At 48.2% G+C, this 10,783-nt stretch overlaps 1 protein-coding gene and 3 non-coding genes across 4 annotated transcripts; all 4 read left to right on the top strand.

Moving 5' to 3' along the window:
* The first annotated feature begins 2,747 nt into the window (after positions 1 to 2,747).
* RPS3 (ribosomal protein S3) lies at positions 2,748 to 9,088 on the top strand. Its single transcript, XM_069808651.1, has 7 exons — positions 2,748 to 2,872; positions 3,759 to 3,889; positions 4,146 to 4,239; positions 5,416 to 5,510; positions 6,375 to 6,562; positions 7,837 to 8,033; positions 9,020 to 9,088. Exons 1-6 carry the CDS (start codon positions 2,843 to 2,845, stop codon positions 8,028 to 8,030), a joined length of 732 nt encoding a protein of 243 aa, XP_069664752.1. The 5' UTR covers positions 2,748 to 2,842; the 3' UTR covers positions 8,031 to 8,033; positions 9,020 to 9,088.
* On the top strand, positions 5,895 to 6,041 carry LOC138690238 (small nucleolar RNA SNORD15). The gene has a single exon (XR_011329045.1). It is a non-coding gene; the product is annotated as a small nucleolar RNA SNORD15 (small nucleolar RNA).
* LOC138690227 (small nucleolar RNA SNORD15) lies at positions 7,330 to 7,477 on the top strand. Its single transcript, XR_011329034.1, has one exon. It is a non-coding gene; the product is annotated as a small nucleolar RNA SNORD15 (small nucleolar RNA).
* LOC138690242 (small nucleolar RNA SNORD15) lies at positions 8,232 to 8,368 on the top strand. Its single transcript, XR_011329048.1, has one exon. It is a non-coding gene; the product is annotated as a small nucleolar RNA SNORD15 (small nucleolar RNA).
* Positions 9,089 to 10,783: the final 1,695 nt, after the last annotated feature.

Raw genomic sequence — 10,783 nt, 5'->3', positions numbered from 1 at the left:
GGGGAAAGGGGGATGGGGGCGAGGGACGGTGTCGCCTGCTGAGTCCCTTCTCTCTGGAGAGATCATAGCTCTCTGCAGAGAGTGGGGGGAGAAGTCGAAGGGTGGAGGGTGAAGGACAGCTAAGCTTGGACAGGCTGAGAGAGAGGGGAAGGAGTTGGCTGAGGGCAGGGTGTGATGGTTGGACACAGCAGGAGTGAAAGAAAAAGGTATTTGGTGACAAGAGGCGACACAAGTGCCTCACCGGCAGCTGCCCTTGCAAAGTGGACCGTGGGCTGCTCCAGACAGGCTCTGTCTCACGATGTCTCTGTCATCCCTCAAATTCTGGACGACTGAACCCCCGGGAAAGGGGGAAGAGGGAGGAGAGGCACGAAGCTTTTCCCACTCTAGAAACCGTCTCCACTGACATCTAGTGGCAAAATAGTCCTTTCCCTGGTAAAGAGGAGAGCTGGCTCTTCCAGGTGCTGCTGCTTCCCCGCTGCTCCCCACGGGCGATGCTGGCGTGGGTGTTTGAAGCAGGGGTGTTTTACCAGCGCTGCACTGGTCATACTGGTAGTCCCTGCACGGTTTGCCCGGCTACGTCTCAATGAGGCAGCAAAGCGGTGCCAAAAAGAGACGGGCCTCAAAACACCGTCATCGGCGCAGTGACGCTGTTCACGGGGCCCTGGCGGGGTTTGGCCCAGGAGTTAGCAGGTGCCAAACCGCAACAGGGGTCTAGATGTGGCCACCCTGTTTGGGAGAGAGCTTAAACAGCCGGAGGAGGGCTGGGCCACGTCAGATACCCTCACCCACGCTCCCGGGTGGATTCGGTGTGGGTGGCAGAGGTCCCACTCCACTCTCTGTCCTCCCTTTCAGGGTTGGTACCACTCCAGAGCAGAGATGTTTTCTCCACCTCACTGTTTCCAGAGTGATGCTGATTGCTGCCCAGCACATTTATGGGGACTACTCTTTGCTCATCAACTTTGCACGATCTAAGCGGTCCAGCCCAAAAGCAGAGGCAGCGTGGAGGTGGCTGCCAGGCAGACCAGCCGGTGGCAATGCCTCTTGGTGGGGACACGGGGTCATCAACTGTCTAATTGCGAACCACCGCTGGCCCTAACCAGCAATCCGCTACTGTCAGCTACCTACAAACAAGAGAGCAGCCATGCTGGCTCAGAAGAAATCTAGTCCAGCGTTTCCTTCTGTAGCCAAAAGCCCAAAGAAAACTGAAAATATGACAAACCTGTTTGCAGCAACCACCCAGCTCCCACTGCCTTCATCTGCTCTTCGTGGGAGAACCGCGAATAGTCAGACCCTGCCTGTCCTCTCAAAGCTTGTGTGGGTTGGTAGATTTCAACCACATTTTATCTTTCCCAGGTTGAGTCCCAACCTGCACAGCTCACTTCACGCAGAGGTGCTGCCAGACCTGTAAGCATCCCTGCTGCCCTGCTCTGACTCTCTCCTGAGTCTTATTTACCCTTTTGGAGACACAGGATCAGATGTACCCAGTGGGCACACCACAGAGTTATTTACAGAGCCATGAAATGATGGTCTCCCATTTCTTCTTTCTTTTTTGATAATTCTGACGTTTCATTTCTTCTTTTGTTGCACAGACCCCTGCAGCATGTAAGCTCCATGTAAGGAGCAGAGTTGTGCAATGCCCCTGCCTTTGCCCATGGCCACTCAGTTTCTGTAAAACCTCTGGCAAGACTTTCCAAGAGAAGCCTTACAGAAAGCCAAGCCGCTCATTTCAACCTTTTTGCCCTTATCCCCTATCTTCTGGCTCCCTTCTGGGAGGTTTGCAAGGCAGGGCTTCCCTTTGCTGACTCTTCCCAAACAGACCATATTTACACGGGTATTTTCATGTATCGATTCTGCCCATTATTATTATTTCTAATAGAAATGGCACAAACAAACCCTTGTAATCCCCTACGATCCCTAAACCACTTCCAAAAAAAAATTGCCACTTTCCCCATCTTTGGCAGAAGTTTCAAGCGAGAAGTCTCATCCTGCTGTTACTAATTTAACCCAATGCTTGGACTGGTGAGGTGATGATACCATCATAGGAGTCAAAAAAACCCACAGAAGATCTGCCCTGGAGCTACAACTGTCCTGTTTATTGAATCATTTGTCTTGCAGCGAGGCATAGGGACTATAGCCCTGCTGCTCACGATGTTGCACACAGAGTAGGGAGGACCTGCAATAGCTTTAAGTTTACAGTTAGCGATCATCCTTATTTACAGTTAACAATAAATAGTTAATAGCTACTGTTAAAATTTACATAAAGCAGCAAGTGAATGGATAACAGTGCAGCATCCTTTGGCAGCAAAGACTCTTGATGTTTCCCTGGAAATAACCAAACAGCCTGTCTGTGATTTTCAACCCTTTTTCCTGATGGGCCTTTCCTTCCTCTGTGACTGCCTAAAAAAAAGGTTAAAACGACAGAAGCAGCAGCCTGTTAGATGGGCTGGCCCTCGAGCTGCGCTCCCCTCACACCTGGGGCAGCCAGCCGCAGTGCCATGAGGGGAGGGCATCTCTACCGCCAGAGCGGGCCTCCAAGTAGCAAATCGGGGTGAATGATCTTGCTGCCAGCTCCTGTGCCCGTTTATGCCGGTTTTATAACAGTTTTAATGGCGACCGTGGACGTTCACAGCAACCTGACAGGTTGGAAAACCCCACTGACAGCGGTAGGGTTCAGCCTCCCCAACATGGCGGCGCGCCAAGGCACGGGGAAGACTACATTTCCCATCGCCCCCCGCCCGCCGGCCCACGTGATCTCGTCGGCCCAATGGGAAGCGGCGGAAGGCAGATATAGCCCTTCCTCTAGGGCCCGCTCCCTCCTTTCCGCCGGGCGGCGCGGCTCAAGATGGCGGTGCAGATCTCCAAGAAGCGCAAGGTGAGGGCGGCGGCCCGGCTCGCCGGGGCCGCGGGGCACCTCCATATCGGTGGATTCGCGCCGGGGGCGGCCCCGAGCGTCGCCTGGGCGGGGCGGCGGTGAGGGGATGGCGGCGGATGCGGGAGGATGGCGACGGATGCGGTTCGGCGGACCGGCGGGGAACATGGCGGCAGCGGCGGGAGGCCCGGGTGAGGGAGGGCGCGGAGGGCCTTGCGCGGGACCCGGCGGAGGGAAGCCATGATCCACCCCCCCAGCCCTGCTTGGGGCTTGCACGGAGCTCCGGGCTTGCGTGCAGAAGGGAGGCAGGCGGGGGTTGTGCTGAGGGCCGCGGAGCGGTGCTGGAAGCTGATGAACTTGCTTGGTTTTCCTTGTGGGCTTTTTTTTTCTTTAGTGGGAAGAGTTTGAGTTTAGTGATTCCCTGGTTCTGTGGGTCAGAGGGGGCGGGAAGGTGCAGGGCTCTGCCTGTCGTGGAGAGGGAGGGAGGGAGGCTTGGGGCCTGTGCGCTGTCAGGGTGGGAGTGGGAGGCCTAGCAGCAGGCCCCTGTGGGGATGGTAAAGGGATGGGACACCCCCCTCGTAATTATTTTATATAAAATCATACCGAATCAAAGTGCCACGGCAAGGTGTAGCAGCGAGCTATGATTTCAGCATGGAAATGTGGCTGTAGTGAGGTGTGGATCAGGCAGTGGGGTAGGCTCCTGCTAGAAGTGAATTGTCTCTGGGAACTTCAGGGGAGATGCTTTTATTTCTCGCCACTGCTGCTTCCTCTCCTTGGGGGGAGAGACTGTCAGTCTGCAGGGTGGATTGCACCCAAACTCAGAATGTGAAAATCTTGTGTTCAGGCTGAGCACTTGAACAGAGCTTGACTTGGTCCGTTTGTTTTTTAGTTTGTCGCTGACGGTATCTTCAAAGCTGAGCTGAATGAGTTTCTGACTCGTGAACTGGCTGAAGATGGGTACTCCGGAGTAGAAGTCCGGGTCACTCCAACCAGGACTGAGATTATCATACTTGCCACCAGGTAACTGAGATGCTGTTGTTGACTCACAGGTGCTGTGCACGGCTGTAAGGGATGCTGCTGCAGGCTGAAGCTTAAAGTGGTCCATATTAGGGGAAACTACTTGAGAAAGAGATCTTGAAGTGATCTTTAGTGATACAGCACTGTTACAACCCCTCAACTAAGTTAGATGCTCGGGCTGGAATCTCTTTGGGATGGTTACAGGCTCAGACCTGGAGACACTTTTCTAAGGCGTACTGTGCTTTTTTTTTTTTTCCAGAACTCAGAATGTCCTGGGCGAAAAGGGACGCCGCATCCGGGAACTGACAGCTGTCGTGCAGAAGAGGTTTGGCTTCCCTGAGGGAAGCGTTGAGGTAAAAGTGTCTTGGTTAAAACAGTAAGTAGTAAGTGGGTTGTGCAGTTAGCTTTGTGCACTGTCTGGGTGGTGTCAGCTGAAAGGCGGTTTGACTTGAAGATAACTTGGGGCCTGTTTTACCTATTCTCACAAAACACTCTTGTACTGAAATACAAAATGCTTTGCTGTGTGTGGTATTTTGAGCACTGTCACTTTGGCTCGTTTCCTCTGATGACCCAACAAGGAGGATGCAGATAAAACTTTTTAAACGTACCTGTAATGTTTTGTAGAGAATGTCGCTGTCCCGATATTGAGGTAAGAAGCTAGTGTAACAGCATACTGTTTGGTATTCGTGCGTTGCCATTACCCTTATTGTATTCAAAATACTTCTGTCCTTACAAAGAAATTCTTTCGGTGCAGAAGGATCTTTGAGATTTTTGAGTATGATATTGTAATGAAATAGACAGTGTAAGTGACACACCAGTTATTTTTGGTCTTTTAATGTTTGAAATCTGTACCCTTACTAGTACTTTCCTCTAAAACAAATTGGGGGGGATGGGGAATGTGTGGTCTGGGGTGGTGCTTGCATTGATTCTTGCTTGGCCAGTGTTGCTGGATCCCATTAAACAGTGAAGATTGCCGATTATCTCCAGCAAATGCTTAAACATACTGAATGGCACAAATGCTCACAGAGCGCATCATGATTTGTCAGCTCTAGGAATATCATGTGCATGGTTTTGAATGCCTGGTTCTTCTGAAGTATCAGACTTTGGTCTCTTGGAGATGTTAGATTTAATACACCTCACTCTCCTAGCTTTCAAAAATCAAACCTTTTCTTAGGTTTGATTTTAATACTTAAGCAGACTTAATGTAACTGATGTGTTGTAAAAACTGTGTCTCAAGCGAAGTTTTTGTGATCGTCTGGATACCTCTCCCCAGTGATACTTAATGTTCTGGGGCTGTTTGAAGCAGCAGCTCTTTGAGACTGCAGCATGGATGTTTTAATAGTCTCCTGACTTTCACTGGAGTGTCATCACTGTGTCTCAGCTCTGCCTGGAGTAGGAGACAGGCGCTGAAGGACTTAAGGGAGCGTAGTGTCCGAGGAAAAAACTTCTGCATGTGAATGGGGAAGGACTAACTGAAAACTGTCTTGAAATACAGCTCTGTTTCTGAGTTTACTTCTTCTCCTTTGTAGCTCTATGCTGAGAAGGTGGCCACAAGAGGTCTGTGCGCAATCGCTCAGGCAGAGTCCCTGCGGTACAAGCTTCTGGGAGGTTTAGCAGTGCGTCGGTGAGTAGAGCAAGTTGAGTGTGGTGGCACACTAAGGAAGTGTGGGATTCAAATACCATTTCAAAAAACCTCCTTGCCAGCTCATCTTTAGTTTGAAAATTTAACCTAGTAATGCTGCACTTGGAGAGGGCAGTTTATATTGATAATTCTACCGTATGGAAGCTTTTTGTTTAGTACCCAGTTACTTTTGATAGTAGTTGTTAGAATGTATTTCAGACATGAAAGTTGTAGTCTTAGAGTAGATCAGATTACAAGTTGTCTGACTGATGTGCTTAAAGCTTGCATTTATTTCTTTGTGAATAAATTGGTGGAGGAGTGAAATACAATTTCACGCCTTCTGGCTGAATTGTAGTTCAGGTGACAGTGGCCTTGCTTCTCAGATCCCTTCGGTGATGATAAGATGACGAGTCAGAAGTGGGTGGCTCTTGTTGCGGTACCTCTGCAGCGTCATGTTCTGTGATGCTGTGTGTGGTTCTTCAGCAGGAGCATCCTGTCATCATTGAATGATTTAGAGGCATTTGTCTGAGAAGGGATGGGGAGCTGCACTCCTGACGTGGGTGTGTTGGCCACCTTCAGCTGTGGAGCTGCTTTTGTGTCACAATGTGTGCTTGTCACTGTTCCCACAACCTTACAAGGACCATAAGTCACAAGAGTTTTCTTAGGCTGGGTTTGACTGCTAAACGGTGTGAAGATTTTTGCTGCTTTGCATAGCATTGACAGGGTGTGCGTTCGGAAGGCTTCTTACAAACAGAACTTGAAGTGTGATTGTCTGTGTTTGAAATTGGTGTAAAATGCCTCCACGGAGCCACGTGGATTTGGCAGAGTGGGAGTAACGCTGTGGCTGTTGCTGCTCTCTCCCTGCAGAGCCTGCTATGGTGTCCTCCGCTTCATCATGGAGAGCGGTGCCAAGGGTTGCGAGGTGGTTGTGTCCGGCAAACTCAGAGGTCAGCGTGCCAAGTCCATGAAGTTTGTGGATGGCTTGATGATCCACAGTGGAGACCCAGTGAATTACTACGTTGACACAGCTGTGCGTCACGTCCTTCTCCGACAGGGTGAGTGGCTGGGATGCAGATCCCTTTGCAGCTCTGTTGGTTCCTTCTATCAGTGCTTCAGAGCCAGATCTCAACTCCTGGCATCCTGTGCCTGCAGGTTGGAGGTTTCCCTCTGTCACCTGGGATGGTAATTCACATGATTTTGATGCACCCCTGATCTTGCAAAGTGGTTCAGTTGTGCTACCAGTAGTTCTGACTCTGAAAATCTCTTGTTCTCTTGAGCTTTTGCAACTAAGCTCTCGCTGTGGAGTTTGCACATTACATCTGAAGTAGAACTTTTATTTGCATTTGTGTTATGTGAATGGGAAATGGAGAAGGGGCCAGCAGCAGACAGCAGAATTTTGGTCATCCCAGGTCATCCACTTTTCTAGTGGTGGGGATTGCATGTTTCCAGTTGAGAATGTGGCTTTACATTTTCCAGATACTGTCACTTGTGTCCTGTGGCCTCTGAGGTTGGGTAGCAAACAACTTGAAATGCATATTGATGGAGTTTAAGAGCTGCTGGCAGTTTGGATTCTTGGCTCCCAGGGGTAGGCAGACAGAACACGGGTGCTACAAGACCCACGAAAAAGCAAGTGTCAGACAGTTTTCCCCCATAGCTGTGACCTGGCAAGTCTTCCCAGCTAAACTAGCCAAGCCTGCTGACACTTGTCCTTCCCCCTGGTAAAACACAAATGACTTCTGCATCTTAATTGGCTTTGGGTTACTTAATTGCAGAACACCTGATGTAGGGATACTAGCATAGACAAAGCTATTCTCCGCCCTCCCTTCGGTGATGATACGATGACGAGTCAGAAGGGATGTCCTTGTGTCATTGCAGCCTGTTCAGTGCCATGTTCTGTGGTGCTGTGCTAAGGCTGCCTTGGGCAGGATGTCCTACTCATTGGATGATTTAGAGGCATTTGTCTGAGAAGGGATGCAAAAAACCCAGTGCAATTTCCTAGGAAAGTGAGCTGAGTTATCTCAGGAAGGACAGGGTTTAAAACCAGGCTTAGCATGATTTAAGGATATAGCATGTTTTCATTGTAGTCCCAGGCTGCAGTTAACAAAGGCAATGAATTGGATAAAGGTAAACACGCTGATGTAAATTCACGGTAATTAGATTTTTAAGCTATAGCCCGTTTGTGTCAATCAGTTTGCTTCTTCAGTGTTGTCAGGAGGTGGTTTTGGTGCAGATAGCATATTTTGTGACCTTGGGGCTTGTCCCTACTGAACGTGTACTTGATGTTCTGTGTTTAATGAGCGTGTCTGTGTTACCCTGTCACTCTTCGCAGGAGTACTGGGCATCAAAGTAAAGATTATGTTGCCCTGGGACCCGAGCGGAAAGATTGGCCCCAAAAAGCCTCTGCCAGACCACGTCAGCATTGTGGAACCCAAAGAAGAGATCTTGCCCACCACCCCCATTTCAGAGCAGAAAGGTGGCAAACCAGAACAGCCAGCCATGCCTCAGCCGGTTCCCACTGCCTGAGGGGTAAGTGCCTGCGTGTGGTGGGAGGATCCATGTGGAAAAGGTGTCATGTCACCAAAAAAGCTGTACAGTAGCTGGGATACTGGAAGGAAAAGCTGCTGCATTGTACCAGGCGCAGTGATCAGCTGGGTTGGGTTTAGAGTATTGCCCTGGATGAAGGGGGCATGGTTTAAGGTACGCTGCAAACTGGCTAAGCACACCCTTCAGTGAAGATGAGATGACAAATCTGAAAGGGAATATGCTTGTCCAAGTGCCCTATTCTGTGTTGTGTTCTACAGCATGGATTTGGGGACCTTGGGTCACAATTTGAGTGACTTAGAGGCATTTGTCTGAGAAGGGTACAGTGCCTTGGATGTTTTCACATTGTACCACCTGCTACCAGCGTGCAGTTGACAGCACAGGGTATATATTCCTCATATACCCCACCCTCCATGGGATCCAGTTTGGGATAGATTTAGAAGCCAGTAACGTTGAGCACAATGTGTAGGCTAGTTTCATAAGTAAATAATAAAGGTTTGAAATCCTGTCTCCCTGAAGGAGTAGCTTCTAAGAGAGAAATTGATAGCTTGAAATTGTCTGAGACCTGCTCTGGGTTGTTCCCAGTGAAAATGTGCAACTTGCTGCTTTTAAAAGTTTTGCTCACTTTCCCCAGTTAGAGCAGCAGGAGCCATAGGGCCTAAGGCCTCTTCCAGAAGACTTCCTTAGCTTCCAGTGAGAGCCCGGCTGTGGTGTTCTCTGACTGAAGCTGGCCTTGTGTGAACAGGGAGAGTTCAGGGAGTTTGCAGGGCCACAGTGAAAGAAGGGAATCTGACTAGCAAGGTCTCTTCCTGTGGGCAAAAGGGGTATCATTGGCTAAAATGCAAGACGTGAGAGATGCCATTTAATTTGAAAATTTGGAGCCTGTTTGTTCATTTAGTGTTTTGGGTAGGAGAATGGTTATGGGAAATGGTTTGCCACCATCTCACTCAGTATTTTGTTTTTTGTTGTAGGGTTTGTAACATCTGCAACCAGAAGCTTGACTGTCCTGAAAACATCTCTTAATAAAATCACAAAAGACAGTGTTTGTGGAGGTGCTTTTTTTTGCAAGATGTATTCCAGGAAAGCCTTGCTCCCACTTTTGGTATGGAAGAAATTCTGTTGCATTTCTTCCAGCTTGTGTTACCCTTTTGGAGTGAACATACCAGATCCTGATCTAAACAAAGTGGGGACAAAATGCTGATTTCTAGGTAGAGCTGGAGCAGCAATCCGGTGTTTAGAGGGTCATGAATAACACCCCATGAACTGGAGTAGTACTGGTAACTTTTCACTTGCATACCAGTCCCTTTCTCCGAGGTTTCCAGAAGGGGGAGCTTTTTTAGCAATATCCGAAGCAGTTGCAGTAGTTTATACCTTTCTGGCTTCAACTGAAATATTACTATGTTCTACTAAATACTTTTTTCACCTCTGTGCATCCATGTCCCTTGTCACTGAAAAGACATTCACTATGTGACTTTCAAGGCTATAGACCATATAGGAACATTATAGCTCCTGTTAGAGTCAGGTAACCTTAGTTGGTGAACGTGTGGGTTGAGACAAACTTCTGAGTAGGTATTTACAGATTGCTGGTCGTGGGGAAGTGTACACTCTGGATTTCAAACCATCTGTCCTAAGATTTGAGATGGTAATATATTTAAGCGATTGGGGGAAAAAAACTTCCCTTCTTTTGAGGCTTGAGTAGACAGTCCATTAATTTGTCACTGTATTAATAATTGGCTTTAATGAGCTTTATGATAACACAGGTAGATCCTGAAGTTGATAATAGATGACAAGGCTACTTAAGCTATTGAAATGCGTAGTCTGTAGGTGGGATGTGTTTTCACTTCTGTTCCGTTGCTGTATGAATTACTTTTGATGCTCTTGTCTGCTGCGGTCAAACTAAAGCCTCATAGCTGAAGCAGTGAGATTGAGCATTTGGTTAAGTTTCAGGCAGAGATTCTAGTTCTGCCAGCTCCTTTCCCAGTGTGTTTTTCAAAGTCTGATGCATAATGGGAAGAGACTGTTACACACATTGTAGGAGATCATGTGCACAGGATCAAGGCTTTGTTTTGTTTGGATTTTGAGAAATTCAGAACCTGTTCGTTACATTAACAAAAATTGTACAAATCTGCAAAATTTGTTGCTTAGGAATAGCTTTTACATCCAGATTTCCATTTGCAGGAGACTTCTTTGCAGGAGCTAGGCAGGCAGTGTACGAACTGGAATTTCAAACTGACGGTGTCAGGAACTGGTCTGTCTGGCAGCATGTGTGGATGTGTCAGCCTCAGCCTTCCTGTTCCCAGCTTCTCTGGCAGGCCTCCTGGAAACCCAGCCTGGCAGGGTGCTGGCTGGGAAGCTGGTTAAGTCTGTGAGAAACAGATGTGCCTTCTCAGGGTGTCAGAGAGTGAGTCTGATTTCAGGTTTCTGTGCACATCTTTCAGTGGAAAGCTTTAAAAAAAAGTTATTACATGTTAAGTGTTAGAGTAAGTAATACCAACATTCATTTTTTATTTTTTTAAATATAAATTTGAATTTGGAATAAAAAAAGTGACAGGCCAGCTTTGCCACTTTATAGGAGCAGGAAACGTGTGAAAGCTGGCAGGCCTGAAGCAATGTAAGAGTGACACACAGTGCAAGGCCTTGCACACTGTGTCTAAATTCTTAAAATGTCCCAATATAGACAATGATCAGCTAGAAACTTTTCCTGCAGTCCTCCAGTGAGGGCTGGCTTTCCTGTA

The sequence above is a fragment of the Haliaeetus albicilla genome, chromosome 20 (assembly GCF_947461875.1).
Source record: "Haliaeetus albicilla chromosome 20, bHalAlb1.1, whole genome shotgun sequence".
Lineage (NCBI taxonomy): Eukaryota > Metazoa > Chordata > Aves > Accipitriformes > Accipitridae > Haliaeetus > Haliaeetus albicilla.
This window is presented reverse-complemented; position numbering and strand designations above follow the sequence as displayed.

Excerpts from the sequence above, each read along its gene's own strand:
- RPS3 (XM_069808651.1), top strand. The coding sequence starts at position 2,843 with ATGGCGGTGCAGATCTCCAAGAAGCGCAAG. Across the intron at positions 3,890-4,145 it reads ATTATCATACTTGCCACCAG|AACTCAGAATGTCCTGGGCG; the intron begins GTAACTGAGATG and ends TTTTTTTTCCAG. Across the intron at positions 4,240-5,415 it reads TCCCTGAGGGAAGCGTTGAG|CTCTATGCTGAGAAGGTGGC; the intron begins GTAAAAGTGTCT and ends TCTCCTTTGTAG.